At 41.2% G+C, this 22,312-nt stretch overlaps 1 protein-coding gene across 1 annotated transcript in view; it reads left to right on the forward strand.

The window, feature by feature from the left end:
* ERICH2 (glutamate rich 2) overlaps positions 1–22,312 on the forward strand; it is a gene marked incomplete at both ends in the record, with an annotated part of 48,494 nt that overhangs the window by 18,264 nt on the left and 7,918 nt on the right. Inside the window, 7 exons of the mRNA XM_083368112.1 lie at positions 1,367–1,400; positions 1,644–1,692; positions 5,669–5,705; positions 10,334–10,417; positions 11,062–11,144; positions 17,439–17,632; positions 18,471–18,528. Of these exons, the coding sequence (XP_083224238.1) occupies positions 1,367–1,400; positions 1,644–1,692; positions 5,669–5,705; positions 10,334–10,417; positions 11,062–11,144; positions 17,439–17,632; positions 18,471–18,528 (539 nt within the window). The remainder of the gene's footprint in view (positions 1–1,366; positions 1,401–1,643; positions 1,693–5,668; positions 5,706–10,333; positions 10,418–11,061; positions 11,145–17,438; positions 17,633–18,470; positions 18,529–22,312) is intronic.

Below are 22,312 nucleotides of genomic sequence, written 5' to 3' on the forward strand. Positions count from 1 at the left end.
GCGGCTTACAATTTAAAGCACAAATCAATGTGCTTAGCAATAGCCTTCATTCTATGTATATGCCTGCTTATTAGGGCTTTCGCCCCACCCCCCCAAGCGGCATTATTACAAAGTCAGCTTAATTGCCCCCAACAATCTGGGTCCTCATTTTACCTACCTCGGAAGGATGGAAGGCTGAGTCAACCTTGAGCCTGGTGGGACTCGAACCTGCACTAATCGCAGGCAGCTGGTGTTACTTAAGGAGGCATTAGCCCACTGCTCCACCAAGCAGTGGAGCAGTGGAGAACCCCAGACTTGTGGATCTATGTGGCTTGAACTCATCACCTTGGGAAAGGAATCAGGAAGTTGGGAATTCATCAAAGGTCAGACATAAGAGGCTGGTCAGACATTAGAACTGCTTTCCATAAATAGATGGAATGGAGAGATGCAGTGTGACACAATAATCTTAAGGGAGAGCTTCCATGGAAAGGACAAAAAGGATGTGCTGAGATGATGGTCTAGTGTGAATAGGAGAGCCACCAAATGATTTTGGGCTGGGAACCTGCGATCACTTTACTAACTAAACTCTACCTGGTAATTTTCGGAGGAAGATTAAACCAGAGAGCATTCCTGTTCTTGCAGGAGCAGTCTGATATCTTACCAGAGCTCCAGGCTGGTTACTAACGTTTATGCTGTCACGTAGCAGGGACTGAAACTGTGATTAAGGAGTAGGTAGATATTTTTTGGTGCTCACATACTATGTTATAGTTTCTTTGTGTGTCAGGAATATTGTAGGGAATTATGTATCTGCTTGCGTAAGGAATTGCTGACAATGCTTCTTCTGAATGACGTAGCACCTGTACTGAAGATCGCTGAAACGCCTCCCGTTTGTAGATTATTATATTGCGCCTTTGAGTCAGTCTTGACTCCTGGTGACTGGCTGGGCAAGTTGCTGCAGTTTTCTTTGCCTGATAGAGAGTGACAGGCACCCATATGGCTTTGTGTCCAGCGTGGGACTAGAACTCACAATCTCCAGGTTTCTACGCTGGTGCCTTAACCATTACCCCAAAATTGGATTTGTAAATATACACTAAGCCATAATGCAATTGCTTGGAATATGTTTTGGCATGCTGTGTTTTATGAACCTAACCTTTGGGATTTATAAACTGTGGTTGGAAGATTAATTGTATGAACCGTCAGTTACGATTTTAAAAAAATGCTTAAGAAAACTACATTGTAACATGATATGTGAACCACGTCAAGATTTAGTGGTCCCCAGAAAACTAGAGAGCTGTTGTGGGTTGCAAGTTTATTTTGAAGCATTACTTGCGTTTTCCTATCCTATTTTGCATATACTTATTACATAAATTATTTTATCTTATATTAGGCCTATTGGTTTAGGAAGGACAGATGCAATGAAGGTAAAAATATTTATCTGGATTTTGCTATAAGTTTATCTTTAAAAGGAATGTGTATGCTGGTATTTAACAGCTTTAATAAGAAACGTCAGTTTTAATCCATTGAATATACATAAATGTAATCAAGAGTCACATTCTATACTGTGTTGTCATCTTTTTTAAAAAAAGTTATTCTCCTAAAAGCACTCATGGTGAAGAATTTAAAGACCGAGTAAAATAGCAATTCTTACCTTGTCTGTATTGCAGGGACAAAAGAATAAACATAATGGAAGATTGCATGTGTTTGGTCCAGAAGGTAAATAGTTCAAGATATCATAACCGAATCCCCTGGGGTCATGTCCCCAATAACATTTTAAAAATCATGCGCCATTTTTCCCCCTTGGCCTCTGGACATGCCCTCATCAGCTCTTGAAAGAATCGGGTTTAAGTCGTTGTTAAGTATACTGGATTAGGCTTTTTCTACTTAATGCTCTTATACCTTCAAGGTGTAAAAGACTGTGCTACTTTGTCACAGTCAACTTTGTAAGACAGTCAACTGACTTGTTATCAGGATGGACAGAGGGAGTGTTAAAAGGAGTGTGCACACTTCCTCACTCCCTTCAAAACACTAGTCAGCCATTTCTGTCCAGGTGTTTGCTCTCTCCATAAGGGCATTGTTTCTTAAGTTTGTTTTCTACCTATCATGACCTCCCCACCCCCTCTTGATTATTGATACCAAATACTGTCCAGACTTGAGAGGAGAACTCCGCTATTTTAGTCGGGGGGGGGGGGGAAGAAAAGGATGTTTTTAATTTTTAACTCTAATTTTTAATTTATTTTAATTTTTATTTTTATTTATTCTACAGGGGCCTTTAATTTTAATTTTAATTTTAACTTCTGTATTTATTGTACGTTATTGTTGTTAGCCGCCCTGAGTCCTTCGGGAGATAGGGCGGCATGTAAGTCCCAATAATTAATTAATTAATAAATAAATAAATAAATAAATAAATAAATAAATAAATAAATAAATAAATGTTGGGCTGTTTTACTTTAAAGATTTGTAATTGTATTTTTACCTTTAAATGCAACAGTCCCATTTCCCCCATTTTTCCTCATTGCAGTGTTCAGATCTGTGTTTTTATAGGGGTGTGTGTGTGTGTGTGTGTGTGTGCACGCGCGTGCGCGCGCGCACACACAAGTTTCCCTATATTTGTCAGTTTCAATTAGTTTTTCACTTTTTCCATGAAGTAAAAAGTGGGATTGCTCAGAAATTGCTCTGTTTTAAATATCCTTCTGTATAGGGCCTAGTTAACTGCACTATGTTGACCTCTTTGCTTTCCTAGAGCTACTTCTGCCCTGTAGATTTCTTTATTTCACATTCAGAAAAAAATGGGGAGGTGCCCAAATGGAAGCTGCAGAGAGCAAATAAACCAGCCCAGAGAAGCCCAGATGGAGTTCTGAAATCAACTTTCCGTTAGTACTGCGTAACCCTGATAGGTGGATGTCATTCCTGTTGGTTGCAAATGGAAGAACTAGAGAGAAAATCAACTGAATGGCTTTAGCGTAGGTGTCCTGCTGACCTGTCAGGGCAATCCCATTGGGCACAGACTTGGAACAGGAACGATAGAGGCAGGGTAGGGATTGGGAATAGGGACAGTGCATTTTATGCCAATATTATCGTGCTCTGATGTAAAGATGGGAAGATTTTTAATACAATTTTTAAAAAGCCCTTAATTCTGTGGACATCTGATCTCATATATGATTGAGAAATACAGTAAAGCCGGATTTATGTATTTACAGGTAGTGCTTGCTTTGCGACCATTTGTTTAGTGACTGCTTGAAGTTACAACAGCGCTGAAAAAAAAAGTGACTTACGAGCATTTTTCACACGTATGGCTGTTTGCGGCATCCCCACGGTCGCATGGTTTACATTCGGACGCTTGACAAGCTGTCATGCCTTTGTGACAGTTGCAGTCTCCTGGGGTCATAGAATCACCTTTTGCAACCTTCTGACAAGCAAAGTTAGTGGGGAAGCCAGATTCGCTGAACAACTGCACTCTTAACAATTGCAGTGACTTACTTAACCACCGTGGCAAAAAAAGATCATAAAATGGGGCAAAACTCACTTAATAACAGTCTTAGCCTCAGAAATTTGGGGCTCACGTAGGGTCATAAATCGAGAACTACCCTTATTTCGTTTGTCTGCTGCCCAGTCCCAAAGGCTTTAGGCAGTCAAATAATCTCATCGTAAAATAAATAATACTGCGAAAGAAAAATGAAGTCTGATGTATATGTTCAGCATCAAAGTGAGAAATGAAGAATCAGAAAATACTAAAATTGTGTTCGTAGACACCATCTTCCATCATAGCAAACCCTTCTTCTGTGCTAGAGATAATAAATAGGCCTTGATATTTTTCAGAAAGTCCAGAAACAATGGAGCTCATTATCTCTCTGCAGAGCGGTTGCTCCTGAGTATAGAAGGAGCTATCAAAAAAGCTAATTTCTAAAGCCTTGAATAATGTACCCTGTTCATTTAAACTGGACAGACGGATGGATATTGGAGAGGTCAGCCCCTTCGATAAGCAGATCTGGAGCCCTGCACTACATTAAAGATGGCAACTCTCGGGCTCAGAAACTAAGGAGGATACGTGGTGATTCTTTCCAGCCGAGTTCTTTGTTGTTCCACGGCTGTAGGCAAAATCTTGCCAAACTGAAGCAGTCTACTATCTGTATTTACCATTTACCATTTATCAAAATGTATTTACATTTTGAGAAACTATTAGGGGAAGGCTGTCTGCGCCCTCTTTCCTCTCACACATTTATCTGGACTGACCTGCCTCTTATTCCTCTGGAATGCACCCCTGATGATCCAGCCTCCTACGTTCCATCATAGGAACCACCACCTTGAATTGTGTCTGAATGCCAACGGGCAACCAGGTTTCCAGGATACCCCCTTTATTGCCTAGGCCAGCACATTCTGTACGAGCCGTAGCTTCCCAATCTTTGTCAAGGGTAGCCCACATACAAGCATGTTACAACAAGGCAACCAGGAGGTGAGTCGATCTTGACTGGGAACAAAGCCTTCGGATTCAGAAATGGTTGCTTCCTGGCCACTTCCTTATTGAACAGAAGCTGTAATCTAGGAGGATGGCAGAATTGCAAGCCACTTCTGAATGGGACAGAACACTCCTTTTCAGAGTCAGAGTCAACAACAACAATAATAATAAAGTTGGAAGGGAACTTGGAGGTCATCTAGTCCAATTCTGGGAGTTGAAGTTCCTGCTCAGGCAGGAAACCCTATACCATTTCAGACAAATGGCTGTCCAGTCTCTTCTTAAAGACTTCCAGTGGTAGAGCATTCACAGCTTCTGAAGGCAGGTTGTTCCGCTGGTTAATTGTTCTAACGGTCAGGAAATTTCTCCTTAGTTCTAGGTTGCTTCTCTCCTTGATTAGTTTCCATCTGTTGCTTCTTGTCCTGCTTTCAGGTGCTTTGGAGAATAGCTTGACTCCCTCTTCTCTGTGGCAGCCCCTGAGATATTGGGACACTTCTATCATGTCCCCCCTCATTCTTCTCTTCATTAAACTACACATACCCAATTCCAGCAGCCGTTCCTTATATGTTTTAACCTCCGGTCCTCTAATCATCTTAAACAGAAATTTTAAAAGAGAAATAGGAAGATGTTAGATGTTAAAGAGAAGTAGGAAGAGGAGAGGACCATGATGGATTCCATATTTAGATGTCTTTGAGCAGAATCGTCCTTTCTCCCTTCTGCTTGACTGGACCTGCCCCTTCAAGAAGGAAGAGAGACCTTGCAAAAGTGTGCTTTCCTCCTCAGTGCCTTGGGAATGGTCTAAGAAGATATCCTGATTGGATAGCACCAAAAGCTGTTGCAAAGCCTTTCCATGGGTCATCCAAAATGTTCAGTTTTTCTGCTATATTTTGGTCTTGATTGCAATGGTTTCAGATAAGCTGCTTCCTTTAATTGCTGGAGTTGCATGGCCACCCACTCTCTCTGCAACATTTCCTAGCAAGGAACAGTTGGCAGCAGATGTAAAGTTATCCAAAATAGTCAGATCAAATGAAAGTTCTTGAAGAGGGGGCGCATGACAGCTGCTTTTAGAGGCCACAGAAAAAGCCCTCGCTCAAAGAAGTTAAGGAAAGACTAGCAAATATATGTTACATTTATTGCGGACATTGTTACCATTCTGTGATTTCTATTTTAAGAGAAAAATTATGATTAATACATTGACCCTGCCTCAAATGAACTGCGATTTTCTATTTATGTTTTTAGAGGAAGTAGTTATTGAACCAGTTCAAACAGTCCCACGCTAAGGAATCCCATTATGTGGCTGGTATAGTTCTTGTATTTTTAAAATCATATCTTGTTAATAGATAGATTGGTACCAATGCCATAATTTTTTATACGTACGCATATAGTTAGGACGCTGAGCTTGTCGATCAGAAGGTCGGCAGTTTGGCGGGTCGAATCCCGAGTGCTGTGTAACAGAGTGAGCGCCTGTTACTCGTCCCAGCTTCTGCCAACCTAGCAGTTCGAAAGCACGTAAAAATGCAAGTAGTAAAATAGGGACCACTACGGTGGGAAGGTAACAGCGTTCCGTGCGCCTTTGGCGTCTAGTCATGCTGGCCACATGACCACGGAGACGTCCTCAGACAAGCGCTGGCTTTTCGGCTTTGAAACGGAGATGAGCACCGGCCCCTAGAGTCGGAAACGACTAGCACGCATGTGCGGGGAAACCTTTACCTTTTTATATAGTTTAGAAATAAATCTCATTCTTTCAAGTAAATACAAGTAGGATTGAAATCACAATTGGAAGAACTAATACTGATTCACAGTTGGTATATACTATATAGGTAAAATACATACTAGAATTTCCCGGCAAGATTCCTGTGAATCCCAGTGTGCTTACAGATGCTGCCCTTGTTGCCTGCCAAGCCTCCATCCTCTTCTACTTTTTAAATATTTAAATTGTTTCAATTTTAAACAAAAAAGGAAGCAAGCAGGGGACACAGCAAAGTATCCTTAGAATAATCTGCATTGACAAGAATACATTCAGAGGGTATATAGATCCCAAAGAAGTTTTCAGGCAATAGAAAGCCGTTTAGATCAGATTATCACCACTCTGCTGAGGGGAAAAAAACAACAATGTTAAGGATAAACCAGGGGTTAGGAGTCTGTACTCTCGGGGTGTCCAGTGGGCCCACCACTTGGTGATTGGACAAAGGCCCCCATGGCAGCCATTTTATTTTGCTATATATGATATGTTTCCCAAATTTCAAAGCTCCACCTATTAGCTCAAAACGTTTGGGAGCACTTAATTAGTTTAATACAGGTTTGTCGAAAGCACGTAACTGTGCTGATTTCAAATATTCATAGAATATATATTTGGTTCCAGTGAGTGGATAACTTTCCACATCAGTCTTGGGTCCAGTGCAGATGTATTGTAAATGTAACTAAAGTGTAAAAATGAAGAATGGGCTATTCAATTGCATTTAGTTTATTCTTGATAAAGTAAAGAATCCGAGCTCCACTTGGTTCTCATCACTACCACCAAAACATCCACTGGCTTTGATTTTGATGAAAATATTCATAATCTGACCGTCTACTCCTATCCTATTAATTTCCCTAAGTGCTGTCATGTCTACATTTCACCTGTGTATAATGGTTTCTTATCGCTATGCCTAGATTATAATGCCAGAGCAGTTAACTTTGTAATAATGCCGCTTGGGGGTGTGTGTGAAAGCCCTAATAAGCAGGCATAGACATAGAATGAAGGCTACTGCTAAGCTTGTAAGCCGCCCTGAGTCTTCGGAGAAGGGCGGGATATAAATAGAATGAAAATAAATAAATAAATAAAAATAAAACTTTCTAGGGTTTGGTTTGATTGGGTTTGGTCTGATTGGATCTCTCACCCCTATTCTTAGAACCTGTGCTAAAATTTTCTTTGTACTTTTTATTTATAAGGGCAGAATTAAGCATTCAAGGGTAAATAATGCAGAGCTTTTCTCATTTTCCCTTCCACGATTGTGGCTAAGACACTGAAGTTCAGCTTTCCTAGGGTGGAATATTTGAGTTCTTGTGGCCTATTCTTCCCAGTATCGCTTCATTTTTTCTTCCCCCTCTTCTAAAAACCTACAATTGCAGAAAGACATACTAGGCTGCCAAAGGTAACCGAACAGCAGCATCGCACAGTTGAACTTGGCTGGAGTCAAACAAGGGCCAGCATCGCACACTCTTTGCTTCCCTTTTATCTACAAGGAATAAAAGGCTCTTCTGTCAGAAGATTGTCTGAGAGCTTCCTTTCACTTGCCAAGATCAGTTATTTTGTGATATTTCTATAAGCTGGCACCTTCCACAGAAGTGATGCGGGGAGGGCAGAATCTGTTGTGATTCAGGGTCAGCCTGTGGGTTCGGCAGTTGGGTCGGACGACTCAGAGGAGGAGGAGGGGGGTGTTGAAGAGCTTGCTGAGGGGATTGGACAGCTTGATGAGAGCCCCCAGCAAGGCCCCTCTCATCTGGTCACGACGCAGACCCAGCTGTGTGAGCCTGACAGCGTGGATGAAGATGACCCACAGCTGGCCCTGTTCAAGGACGCCCGACGCAGGAGGCAGTCAGTCAGGAGTAAACAGAGGAAGGCAATGGGGCACCTCGGAAGGAGGCAGAGAGAGGCCACGCCCTGAACTGTATTTAAGGGGAATGTGTGGGAGGGCTGGTTTGCTGAAGGCAACCGCTTGGATTGTTCCTGCGTCTTAGCTCGTGTTTTATGGTTGGTGTCTTGTCTTGCTCTGTTTTATGTGAATAAATTTGGCAGGCGTAATTCCAGCCTCTTGCCGTTTGTAAAGGGGTTGTCCCTGCCTTTTCTGCAGGGCCGGTAGCAGGCTGGTACAGAACAGAATCAGGAAACATCCTTGCACCGTCTCAGTGCAAGCCCTGTTTTTGTACACGTGTTGTGAAGTCACCTGTGCCTATGTCCAGGGTGGTGCTTGCAGGACAGTACAGTTTTTGTCAATTTGGCAAAGCAGCAAGGCCCTGCGGATGCCCGTTCCTGTAAACTGTTGCTTATGCTATTGTAGTCACGGCTTGTTTGTAGAGTTACAGCAGTGCTTCCCAAACCTGGGGTAAATTAACTTAATAAATGCAGTGATCCACTTAATAACTGTGGCGAGGAAAGTGATAAAATGGGGCAAAATTCATTTAACGCTGTTCTCATTTAGCAACAGAAACGTTGGGTTCAGTTGTTGTAAATCGTGGACTACCTGTAATGCATTCTTGTCTAAATTGAGCAGGTTGATCTGTGGGATAACGTCATGTCCCGTCCTAGCTTTCTGATGCTAATGTGATTTTTTTTTCTAGCTTTCAAAAGTACAATTCCCCGCTGAGGATAATTAACAGTGTCTGTAGCAGCATATTTGTTTTGCAGTCCATATGTTTTGTTCAGCAGGAGTAAGTCCCATTTGACCTCAAGCAAATATATTACATGGTGGTGGTACTCTTTAATAATGAAACACATGAAAATGTGGTCCTGAGCATTTCCTCTGCATGATACATAACACAAGGGAGAGTGTGCTGATGTACGGGGTCTATACCGCTTGTGTTGGAAATAATAAGTTTTAGCAGGCTCTAAATCACACAGGTGTATCCATTAGAGTTAACAGCTACAATCATTCAGTTCCTGTAAGATATAATTCATTGTATAATTCATTTTTTTAAACTCCACTAAATTAAGTTTAAAAATCATAATTTTCAGCTATTGGTATGAAAAAAAAATGAAAATGGAAGGCGCGGGCCGGATGCATCACGATGAAACCGTGCCCTCCCCATTGCCGGCAATGGGGGAAAAGTCGCGATACGTCGCGTGATGTCACGAGTTTGACATGCCTGAAATAGATCCAAACATGATTGAATCATTTTTAATTTTTCCCCCCCAAATATATGTACATTATGTATTCAGTGTATTTCTGACTTTCCAATGCACTGTGTAGGATAAAATAAAAGTTTATGATTAAAATGTTAAAATCAATGAAAAGCACATCAATAAAATGAAGAAGCTAAAAGTAGATATACTCTGTTAAAATCCATTTTAGTAAAACTGAAATGTTAAATTTCAAAGGTTTCTCTGAGTATGAATAGCTTCATCTTCTGAGAAAGGGTATTAAAATGAGAATGAACTCCTTTGATGGGAGTTTCAGAGTCTGAAAACTACTTTAGATAATCCCAGAAATGTTTTCTATATACTACTAGATTATTTCTAACTTAAATATGTACTAAACTATCCATAAACTATTATGAATAAATGATGTAAACATTGTAAAAACTACAGCGAAAACTTACAGCTGAAAACATTGAATAATAACTAAATTGTAGTACAGATTTTAGAAAGATTATATTTAAAATTGGGGAAGTATTATACAGTGAATGTGATATTAATGTATTTACTCATGTTGGAATACCAGGGCTATAAAATAGGACATTTAACAATATTCCAGAAAAAGGTGAGGTAGCAAACCATTTCGGTACTGTTTCCAAGAAAACTGTGTAGATATGTTTGTGTACTTATCAAGAGTTGAACTTGACTCAATAATATCTTTATTGGTCACTCTGTAAACTAAGGTATTTAAATTTAAGAGACAAACTTACATTAATTGAATTATTGAAATAATATATTCATTCTCTGTAGAGATATAAGGTAGGTTATCATTTTAGAAAATGTATTAATTACTCCACAGTTCACCAATTATTTTACGATATGTCTGTATTCTGCTTGCCTTATCATTGTGCCAAAATCAACCTTTGACCCTAACCTTGAAAAGATGGAATACAACAAAGCAAAAATAAAAAGTGACAGCAACTGTTTAAAATTATATTTTAGTAGAATCATTATTCTGATGTTTAACATTTTTTGCAGTGATCTTTTTTTTAAATTTTTAACCAAGGTAGCATGGGATGTGGAAATGAATCTACAAGCAGATCTTACACTCCGTCAAAGCACATCTTGTTATGTACAGCTAAATCATTAGAAAAGTAAGTCTCACTTCAGTTGAGTTGTTAATTAATTCTATTATGAGAACAAACTGCTGACATCAAGCTTTTTAAATAGTTAACTGTTGTTCAGCTACACAACTTTGTAGATCTTGACAAGTTTTTATAGTCTGCTCTGCGGACATTGTAGAATTTTTTTATTTTATTTTATGCATGTGAGGGAGGTGCCACCCCATGATGTTTGATGCCAATGTGACATCTAGAAGTTCTGAACACAATAATAATGTGAAAAGACCTCAATAATTATATTGGTCTCTATGGCAGTTGATGTGAGGATAGAGATACTCCCTGCAATGAAGCTGCAATAATAGTTTGAGATCATTCGTGACCCATACCACTCTCAGTCCACAGACAAGAAAATGCAGCATTAACTCTGAATAGCTTTTTTTTCTTCGCCCAAATTAAACAACACTAAATGCGCAGAAAATGCTATTTTGCATTTTTTTAAAAAATGGGCATGCTACATGTATAATGCAATTAATTTGGCCCTAAATATTAAGTAATTCTGACTTAATACTAACCATGTAAAGAAAGTTAAAAAAAACCCTGAGATTTATTTAGTATTTATTCTGTTGACTTAAAAAAATATGCTTTTTTATTGTTTGGGGAAAAAATGCAATGCTAAGACGGAATGCTTTAGCAGCAAGGATTGCAAAAAAGAAAAATCTAAAGATGAATGTAAAACCGCATGACTGCCTTGAAGAAGCAGGTGAGATTTATGTCTGCATTTGTGCTTTATAGATAATACGGGAGATTGTCTATTGTTGGAATGGAGAGTAGAAGCCGGAATTCACCTAGGCACTTCCACCATGGGCAGCCTCATTTCCTCTATGTCTTGTTCTGATGGTGTCAGTTTATCCATCTTTTTAATTTGGTATTGTCCCTAGAGACAAATAATGGTTCTGGACACGCATGATTTTGCATGTGTGCAGTCACTTCATCTTCATAAAGTGGCATCCATTTGAGCCATAACTACACAAAACGATTATCAAATTTGATTGGAGATCCTTATAAATAGTATTTGGTCTTGCTGTGGCTGCTCTTTCACGGTGTCTGGAGGCTGGAGGCTCTGGATGGGGGACAGCAGGCTTCAACTGAACCCTGGTAAGGCAGAGGGGTCGAGGGGGGGGTGCGTGGAGCCTCAGGATCAGCTTGTCTCTGCCACCTGCTGCTATGTCTCGCACCCCTCTGGTCGCTGGCTTACCCCTTTGCGCGCTCTCTCTCTCTCTTCTCACACTGGTTCTCTGCTTCCTTCACACTCTCTCACTCTCCATCTCACTTCCTTCTCCTCCTTTCTCTTCCTTTGTTCTCCCCGTTTCCCTCCAAACCTCCTCCATTTATTCTCTTCTGTCCTGAGCTGCCTATTCCCCCCCCCCAATTTACAGGCAATTCCCTTTTCCTAGCGATCATCCCAGGATTTCCCAGGTAATTAGATCCCTCCCTGCTCTCAGTCACTGCCCTGATGTCTCAAGGTCTCTCACTCTGCCCCTTTCCCTGGGGGTCAGCTTGCTCTGATTGCTCACCTAGGGACCTCCATTTGCCCAGCTCAGTTTGCCTCCGCTGTCCTTTGGTGCGTCTGGTGCCCCTTCTTGTCACTGGTTCACCCGCTCACCTGGATCGGCTTGTCTCTGCCATCTGCTGGTGCGTTTGGCACCTCCTCTGGTCACTGGCTTGCCCACTCTGGAGCAGCTCTTCTCCATTGTCTCCTTGTGCGTCTGGAGCGCCCTCTGGTCAGTGGTTCCCCCCCCCGCCACCTTGATCAGCTTGTCTTTGCCATCTGCTGGTGTGTCTGGCATCCCCTCTGGTCATTGACTTGTTTTGCTGCCCTGGATCAGCTCGCCTCTGTAATTTGTTGTCAGGTTTGGCGCTCCCTCTGATCACTGACTCGTCCACTCACCGGGATCAGCTTGTCTCTGCTGTCTCCTGATGCGTGTGGTGCCCCCTCTGGTCACTGGCTCACCGACTCGCCTGGATCAGCTTGTCTCTACCGTCTGCTGGCCACTCTCGAGAATGGATCAGCTTTTTGCTGTCCTGTCAGGTCTGGAGCCTCCTCTGGTCATGGTCACCTGCTGGCTTCATATTTCTCTCTGTTTCTGTCTTTCTCTTCTCTCTTCTCTCTCTCTCCCCTATCACCTCCCATGCAGCCCCACCAGGCAGGGACAAGGTGGTGAGATGGTAGCAGGGCCCTTCCTCTTCTCTCTCCTCCTTCCCAGCTCTGTGCTGTATTCTCCCACCTTTCTCTCTCCCTCTCTCTCTCTCTTTCTCCTCGCCTCCTCTCCTGCTTACTTTCCCTCTTCTCCCCTCATGTCTGGGAGGTTCCCTCTGCCTGGTGGTCATCCCAGGATGTCCCACCCTGCCACTGGCGAGGTGCCGCCCTTCAGGCATCCACATCTGGTCACCAGCCAAACACTGCTGCCCTGGGACACCTGCAGCTCCCAGCCTCCCAGCTGATCCAACCGTGCACCACTGCCAGCACCGATCTTAGCTCTGCCCTGGGACACTCGCAGCCGCCCAGCTGATCAACTGTGCGCTGCTGCCGCTGCTGATCTTTATTTATTTATTTTTTTAATTTAAATTCCATTTATATCCCGCCCTTCTCCGAAGACTCAGGGCGGCTTACAAGCTTAGCAGTAGCCTTCATTCTATGTATATGCCTGCTTATTAGGGCTTTCACACACACCCCAAGCGGCATTATTACAAAGTCAGCTTAATTGCCCCCAACAATCTGGGTCCTCATTTTACCTACCTCGGAAGGATGGAAGGCTGAGTCAACCTTGAGCCTGGTGGGACGCGAACCTGCACTAATTGCAGGCAGCTGCTGTTACTTAAGGAGGCATTAGCCCACTGCTCCACCAAGGCTCTGGTGGATGTTGACCCCAGCGAGCTCTTGCTCGCCTGATCAGATACAGTGAATGCTGCTGCTGCTGGCCAGGGCTCTGGCATATCACCAATGAACGCCACCACTCCACCCCACCCCACCCTGCACTCTCGCTTCACACTTCTATTAGTTCTTATTGTAATCGAATAAATGCAGATCGATAAAAGCAATCTTCACTTCTAGTTTCTTTGTTAGTTTAAATATATAAATGAATCGTAATATACATTACAGTGTGTTATCGCTAAGCCTTTCACCCTTTCACCTACGCACGGTAGAAACATACCTGGCAATCACTTATTCTTCCATATTTCCCGTGATGTGGCCTTCGTCTTGTTTCCAGCCCATGGATGAGCAGACGTAAGTTGTCTTTTGTGGTACCAGGATTAATGTAGTGAATGAATTTGATGGCAGTGGCAACAGCCGTTATGCTTTGCCACCTGTTAGCTCAGAAGTATTGTGACTGCTGAGGGACGCGGTGGCTCAGTGGGTTAGGATGCTGAGCTTGTCGATCAGAAGGTCGGCAGTTTGGCGGGTCGAATCCCGAGTGCCGTGTAACAGAGTGAGCGCCTGTTACTCGTCCCAGCTTCTGCCAACCTAGCAGTTCGAAAGCATGTAAAAATGCAAGTAGAACAATAGGGACCACTACGGTGGGAAGGTAACAGCATTCCGTGCGCCTTTGGCATCTAGTTATGCCAGCCACATGACCACGGAGACGTCCTCGGACAAGTGCTAGCTCTTCGGCTTTGAAATGGAGATGAGCACCAGCCCCTAGAGTTGGAAACGACTAGCACGCATGTGCGGGGGAACCTTTACCTTTACCTTTATTGTGACTGCTGAGGATGCTTGGAAGTATTGTGGCAACAGAGCAGCTGTTTTATCCTGATACAAATACTCCCCTTCCCCTTTGCTTTACCTCTGCTACCATCTTTCTCCTGTGGTCTCCCTAAAGAGCTGGAGGTAGCAGGCTGCAGAATTGTGCAGTTGAGCTGGCCTGCTTTGCCGGCAGTACTGAAATTGTTTTAATTCTATGGGTTACCAGTTTAACTCAAGGTTGAAATAGCTAAACAGCCATATGATACGAGATAGCTTAACTCTGAAAAGACGAGACAAACCTCTGCTGACAGACAATATTTCTATGACGGCATCTGCCTCCCGAGTCTTGTGTCAGTATCTGAGTTAGAAAGTAAAAAAAAAAAGTCTGCATGGTGAAATGAACAGAGCTGTAGAATATTTTGCATGAACACGGAGTGGAAGTTTGTTTGTTGAACACAGTAAAATCTGCATGCGATGGAAGAGGGAATAGATGAGATTCTTACCAAGTTGGGTTAACATGTAGAGAATTGGCAAGAAAGTGTGATGTCCCTTGGGTGGTTAATGCAGTTATGAGTAAGAAATGTTCATGCAAATGGTACAGGCGTTTTAGTTGGGGACATGAATGGAGCCTTTTACATGCAGATGAAGTCATGTTATTGAGAACCCAAATGATTTCCCAAGAAATGTTAGATAGATTGCAGTGAATGATGCAAATAAGACCACAGATTTCAAATTAATTACCAAAGTCCAAGGTAGTTGTGTTCTTCTTCTTCTCCTTAATTTCCTCTTTTCCCACTTCAGGTGTCGAGGGAGACACAAAGTTCTTGTTCTTTGCTATTTCTGGCGGTCTCAGACATTAATAGTTGATGCTGTAGTACTGGGTCTTTGATTATTGTCTCTCCATCTTCTTCTGGGTCTGCCTCGAGTTCTTTGCTCTTCTCTTTTTGTATATATCTGGTGTGATATAGAATCCCAAGATAACACAAGGCAGTTGTGTTTGACCGCTGAGAGTACATTACTGCAAGTCACACATACTTGGAAAGCAATTAACGCTACTCCATGTTTGCATCATGTTAAAATGTTTAGATTGGAAATAGATGGCTACATTTTTAAACGGTGATAGAAGGGCAATGGGTGAGTTGAAAGAATTAATGATTGCTGAAAGAGGTAAAAATGGCTCTATGTAATGCTTCTGCCTACCTTATTACATGGAAGTGAATGTTAGGTATGTCGGGAGAAGTATAAAAGATACAAGAATGTGTTACTTAACTATGAACGGTAAAACAAGAACAAGTGGAGGCTAAAAGTATTATAGTGAATGGTTTGGGTTAAACTAGATTGTTACGGATTTCTCTTTTTTTCTTACCTCTCACCTTAACTTTCTTTTGCTGTCTACTACTTACTCATTTTCTGAAATTTTCATAGCATAGCTTATTCCAAAAGGCAATGAAATGGTGGGTTTGTAGTGTAGGCTACCAATTAATCAAGTCCGAATTGTCAGTCAATAAAAAAAATCAATGAATTGACTAACTCTTGCAAGCCTATAATAATTTCTTTTACCAAGAAAGTGTAATTGGCCTGGTCTCCTTGCCATACCTTTGTAACAGATGCCTACTGAAGCGTCTGTGAAGGATATGTCCTCACCGCTGCCATCCTGTTGCTAGCCCACTACCGATTCAAGTTGAATCTGAATCATTGGGATCCACCAGGAAAGTGCTATTTTCCTTTAGAAAAAGGGATAGAGTTTGCCGTGTGAACTTCTTTTGTGTGCGAAGAAGGGCAGCAAGACCCTTCTTGGCTTAGTTTAAGAGCTTAGGTAAAAAGACTATTGTGGAAGCAGCCATTTTTGGTGTCACATACTTTCTTCCACCTGAGGGAAGAAAAAAACATCAACAATCCACGAGTGAGCTAACAGAAGAAGCCACCGTCTTCTACATCCTTACATCATTTTATTCTAAGTATTAACAATTCATAGAAAAATTGTCCAATGTTGCATTGTTTTTGAAAGTAACTTGACTTTTCAAGTTAATTTGCTCTGTGTTCATTGATCTTTCCAGTCCTTCCTATTACCTTTTTTTATTAGCTAAACCTGGCGTCTTCATACTTGGCCCTTTTATGACTTGTGGACTTCAACTCCCAGAATTCCTCAGCCAGCATGCCTGGCTGAGGAATTCTGGGAGTTGAAGTCCACAAGTCATAAAAGGGCCAAGTTTGAAGAGCCCTGAGCTAAACTCATATCATGGTTGCACATGATGTCATAGTCACTCAGCCTCACTAAGCGAAGGGTAGATTGATATACATTTTGAGCTCAGGAAAGCTATCCTGTGAGGATTGACAACTCTAATGTAAGTGCAGTGTGCACTGGAATATAAAAAAAAAATCTAGTGAGTGAACCTCTTGATCACATTTAAGGGAAAGTCCTCCTGCACCTGAGGCAGAGTCAGTTTAATTCCAGCATTCCAGGTCCCTCAGTGGCAAGCCAGCTGCTGAAGGGAAACCCAAAAATAGGCTACTACCATAGTAATCTCCCCACAGTGAGGCTCTCCACATATTGTAATTCTGTATGATATCCTCTTTTTGAAGAAGGAGATTCCATCAGTAGCCCTGATTAATGAATACGTCTCATTTTTAATTTAGAGCTAAGCCCTATTAGCCAGCATCAGATTCTGAGGCAGAAATTCTGTAAATTAAAAGATTTTTAAGTTGCCTGTATTGGCAATTATTATCATAGGGGAAATTTGTCCTGTTATTGGGGAAAAGAATCTTTATCTCCTCCAACCATATTAGTTCTTTCTTGAGTTATCTTTTTCTAAGATAATGGCTTAATTGCTACTGTCTCGTCTCACGTGAAATATGCTTTCAACATTTAAGTTACTTGGCTGTCTTACTGTAGTTTTCTTTTAAAGAGAACTGTTATTAACTACACCGCATCAATTGGATGTGAAACAATATTAATCCAAACCTAATGGTTGTTATTAGAGAGGACAGGATAATTCTCATGCTTCCACCCCGGGTAGAACAAATACGGAAGAATATACTGTTTATGGATATCAGTAATATCTGACTGTGTGTATTTCATTGGATCGATAATCCAATGTTAGCCATTCATTTTATTGTACAAGCACTCAAAATCATTTGTCTTACATACTGTATATTTAAATATTTAACGAAGAGGGCAATTTAATGACAAACAATTAAAATATGAACCAATCACAATGTGATTTTGTTTGTGTTAACATTTGTAAAAGGTTGGTGTAGAATTCCAAATGCCTCTCTTATCCTTTTCATGGGTGTTTGAATTTTTTTTTTTAGATGAAAAAATGAAAAATTCCAGGATTGATGAAAAGACTGTCAACAATGAAGTCTGTAGTAAACCACAAAAGGACAGTGTGGACCAAAAAAATGGTGATGAAAAGCCACCAGATAGTTCAGATGATGAAAACAATACTGGTCAAACACACAGTGAAACTCAAAAGAGAATCGCACCAATACAATTGATGGGAGAGGTACAAGAATATACTAAATTAACTAGCAATGAAGCAAAATTAGCTTTTTATAGAAAATAAGTAAACATATTTCTCAATATGGTTACTATTTCGTAAAATAGGGTTTACTTCCCCACATATAAGTAAAAATCCCATTGTTATAAATAATGTAAAAAAATTGTAAGAATCTACTTTATCTTAAAAAAAACATAGCAGGCATGAATACATTTATGAGACATATGGGAGAAATAGTTTTGTTTTGCATGAAAAACAATATTTTTCATCTCAACAGTATTAGTGTGATCTGTCTACAATAAAAAAAGGAACATGTCCACTCTAATGCAGATATGGGGTGTGATAATCTTCAGATGCTTTCTTCTGCCCTAAAGGCTAGGAAGGCAGCATCACTTTGCTTCCAGCTCTTTCAGAGAATACGAGGGCTACAACATATATGGACATTTCAATTTAAATACCTCTGACTCCAGAAGATGCGTGCAACAGCACAGTATCTTCAATCTTTTCTGTATCATATTAGTTTTGTAATTATGTCATTTTCTTCATCTAAGGTTCTTTTAAAATGATATTTACTTTAATAACGAAGAGCATAAGATAATACGTAACAGGCTATATATTACCATTATTGATTAGTGACAACCATAGTATAGTCTACGGATGCAGTATTTTATTTGTTATTTTATTTAAGATATGCTCATGGCTTCCACTGCTTCAATCCCAGGAACGGCCATAAATAAAATTTAAAACAAACCTGAAATCAGTTAAAAGTAATAAATCTTACCACACTCTCAAATAATCTCAGGATTTTTTAAAAAAATTGTATATTTTAAAATCTCTTTCCTAGTTTCTGAAAGCTGTAATGGAACGGAAATATAACCTTGCAAAGAAGCTTTGTCAGATGAGTAAGTACACCATTGTGTCAGTATTGTATTGTTGTTTATGTTGTTCATTATTATGCCCATTTTTTTACTCCTGTGTTTACCACCCAGAGTGGCAATTGTGAGATTAAGTACCATATTAAAAAAAAATCCTTTTCACCCCTTTGGGTGGCATATGTCTTCCTCAATCTCGGGTCCTCAACCAGTGGCCTGGGAGTTTGAGAGTTCAGCACAGTATCTTAACTGTTCCCAACACTGAACTGCTTTGGACAGATTGCTCTGATAGCATTCATAGGATCTGCTAGAGCCACTCTCCCATCTTAGGAATCACAGCCCCAAATGCTCCTACCACCACTGGGACACTTTGGCCTTTAATTTCCACATTCTCTCTAGTTCCTCCTTCAGGCCCTGGTACTTCTCCAGCTTCTCATATTTCTGCCTGATGTTACTGTCACTTGGCATTGTTACATCTCATCACCACCACTATCTTCTGCTCCTTGTCTACTACCACAGTGCCTTGTTGATTGGCCAATACCCACCTGTCTGTCTGTATCTGGAAATCCCACAGGCTCTCAGCCATGACCTTTGGTGGAATTCCCCCATCTGGAAATGGGAGGATCTAGCCGATACACAATGCCAGCCACTTGGTTGTGCTATTCAATATATGCTGTTCCTGCCTGCATGTTACATTCTGCCACTATGGTTTGGACTGTCTAATATTAATTTTGTTATTTTATTTCTCTTCCCACTTTAAATTGGAGATGGTATTCAAAACTCAACATGTTGAAAAGATAGCTACGTTTTGATTCGCATATTGCTTAAGGGAGCGTAATTTAAGTTCCCATCAAATTATATATATATATATATGTTTAAGTATTTGTCAAGGCTTTTTGAATGGACCTTGCTAATTAACTCTTTCATTCCTGTTTTGGCCCGGCTCAGGGCTTATCCACAGGAACTAGTCAACTTATGACAGCTCATTATTTGTGCAAATTATTCAAATTGCTAATAAAGAATTTGGGAGGCTAAGATGATCATTTCGAACTTTTTATGTTCTCATCAGTTAGTCATACCCTTTATCTGAGATTCGAACCCGGGCTGATTATATATCAGGCAGTGTTTTAACCTCCTGAGCCACGGGTTCCTTCTCTCTTATATTAGCTGGAAGGCAAGGCAAATGTATGTTTAAGTATTTGTATGTTTAAGTATTTTTTAAACATACATTTGCCTTGCCTTCCAGCTAATATAAGAGAGAAGGAACCCGTGGCTCAGGAGGTTAAAACACTGCCTGATATATAATCAGCCCGGGTTCGAATCTCAGATAAAGGGTATGACTAACTGATGAGAACATAAAAAGTTCGAAATGATCATCTTAGCCTCCCAAATTCTTTATTAGCAATTTGAATAATTTGCACAAATAATGAGCTGTCATAAGTTGACTAGTTCCTGTGGATAAGCCCTGAGCCGGGCCAAAACAGGAATGAAAGAGTTAATTAGCAAGGTCCATTCAAAAAGCCTTGACAAATACTTAAACATACATCTCAATGGCTTCTCTGATTATTCTGTTGTTAAAATGTTCAATTTTGGCGATAGTTTTGGTTTTTTAAAAATCAATTTCATGTCCCGTGGCTTCAAAGTGTTGGACCAGGGATGAAGTTTGTTCTCCCTTTCTGAGTGAGTTTTTGTGCTCTTCAATGCGTGCACTTATTCTTCTGTTGGTCTGTCCGATGTATGTGGTGGGGCAGGTGGTGCATGGGATTTCGTATACTCCTTGGTTTTCTAACCCAATTATGTCCTTGGGGTTTCTTAGGATGGTGGATATTTTTCTGTCTGTGTAGAATGCTGTTTTGATGTTGTGTTTTTGGAAGACCTTGCTGATTCTGTCTGTGGTCCCTTTTAAGTATGGGAGGAGGGCTTTGCCATTTTCTTGTTCTCTGTCTTGGGTTTTTGTGGGTGTCTCTCTTCGGATTAAGTTGGTGATCGTGTTTCTTTGGAATCCATTGGCTGTTAGTACATTAGTGAGAGTGTGTAGTTCGGTTTTTAGGTGTTGTTCGTCAGCTAGGTGTTTTGTTCTGGAGATGAGTGTCTTGGCTACGGAGTTGATCTGTGCTGGGTGGTGGTGTGAGAGTGCGTTCAGATAGCGGTTTGTGTGTGTTTTTTTATGGTAGATAGTGTGTCCTAGGGAGCCGTTGGATTTCTTGTAGACTAAGACATCAAGGAAGGGAAGTTGATTGTTAGCTTCTGTTTCCATGGTGAATTGTATTTTGGGGTGTAGGCTATTGAGGTGTATGAGGAAGTCATCCAGTTTTACGTAGATGACACCTTCGTAATCTGGCCACACGGCAAAGAAAAACTGGATGACTTCCTCATACACCTCAATAGCCTACACCCCAAAATACAATTCACCATGGAAACAGAAGCTAACAATCAACTTCCCTTCCTTGATGTCTTAGTCTACAAGAAATCCAACGGCTCCCTAGGACACACTATCTACCATAAAAAAACACACACAAACCGCTATCTGAACGCACTCTCACACCACCACCCAGCACAGATCAACTCCGTAGCCAAGACACTCATCTCCAGAACAAAACACCTAGCTGTCGAACAACACCTAAAAACCGAACTACACACTCTCACTAATGTACTAACAGCCAATGGATTCCAAAGAAACACGATCACCAACTTAATCCGAAGAGAGACACCCACAAAAACCCAAGACAGAGAACAAGAAAATGGCAAAGCCCTCCTCCCATACTTAAAAGGGACCACAGACAGAATCAGCAAGGTCCTCCAAAAACACAACATCAAAACAGCATTCTACACAGACAGAAAAATATCCACCATCCTAAGAAACCCCAAGGACATAATTGGGTTAGAAAACCAAGGAGTATACGAAATCCCATGCACCACCTGCCCCACCACATACATCGGACAGACCAACAGAAGAATAAGTGCACGCATTGAAGAGCACAAAAACTCACTCAGAAAGGGAGAACAAACTTCATCCCTGGTCCAACACTTTGAAGCCACGGGACATGAAATTGATTTTAAAAAAACCAAAACTATCGCCAAAATTGAACATTTTAACAACAGAATAATCAGAGAAGCCATTGAGATAGAAAAACGCCCCCACAGCATGAATAAACGAGATGATACCTCTCGTCTACCAGCCATTTGGAAACCCGCCTTGATTGACAGACGAGGCCCAACCACCAAGAATGATACCAGACCCAAACTCATGATAACATCACATGACATCACCACCACACAACCATTCAAAAAGCAAATCCGAACCCACCACGATAAAGACACACAACCACAAAACAGAAACCTAACTACAGCTGCAACATCAGCCACTTTAAACCCCTCCAAACCACACAATAAGCAAACTGACACCCACTATAAAAACATGGCACCACCACAAACACGAAGCCGAACAAAAGCAGCACAACTCACCAGCTCAGGTCTGAAGCTGGCAGCTGAGACCAGCCCATCCACTCAGAACACCCCCCCACCCAATCAGAACACACCCTCCATTCAAAACACACTCCCACCCAATCAGAACACACTTGGTCCCCTACCCAATCAGAGCACACCTCCACAGAACACACCCCCTCTGGCAGTTTAAAAAAGAGGAACAAACAGCCACATGCTTCTCCCAGAAGAAGGAAGCTAAAGCCTGATGATGACGGATGGGATTCCGTCGAAACGTTGCGCCTACACCTTTAGTTCTACGCAGGGAAAAACCCGAAAAACCAAGGATCCACATACAGGCACCCGCGAAAACCTCAGAAAACAAATATAT

Source organism: Vipera ursinii (assembly GCF_947247035.1).
Source record: "Vipera ursinii genome assembly, chromosome: 1".
In the NCBI taxonomy this organism is placed as follows: Eukaryota; Metazoa; Chordata; class Lepidosauria; order Squamata; family Viperidae; genus Vipera; species Vipera ursinii.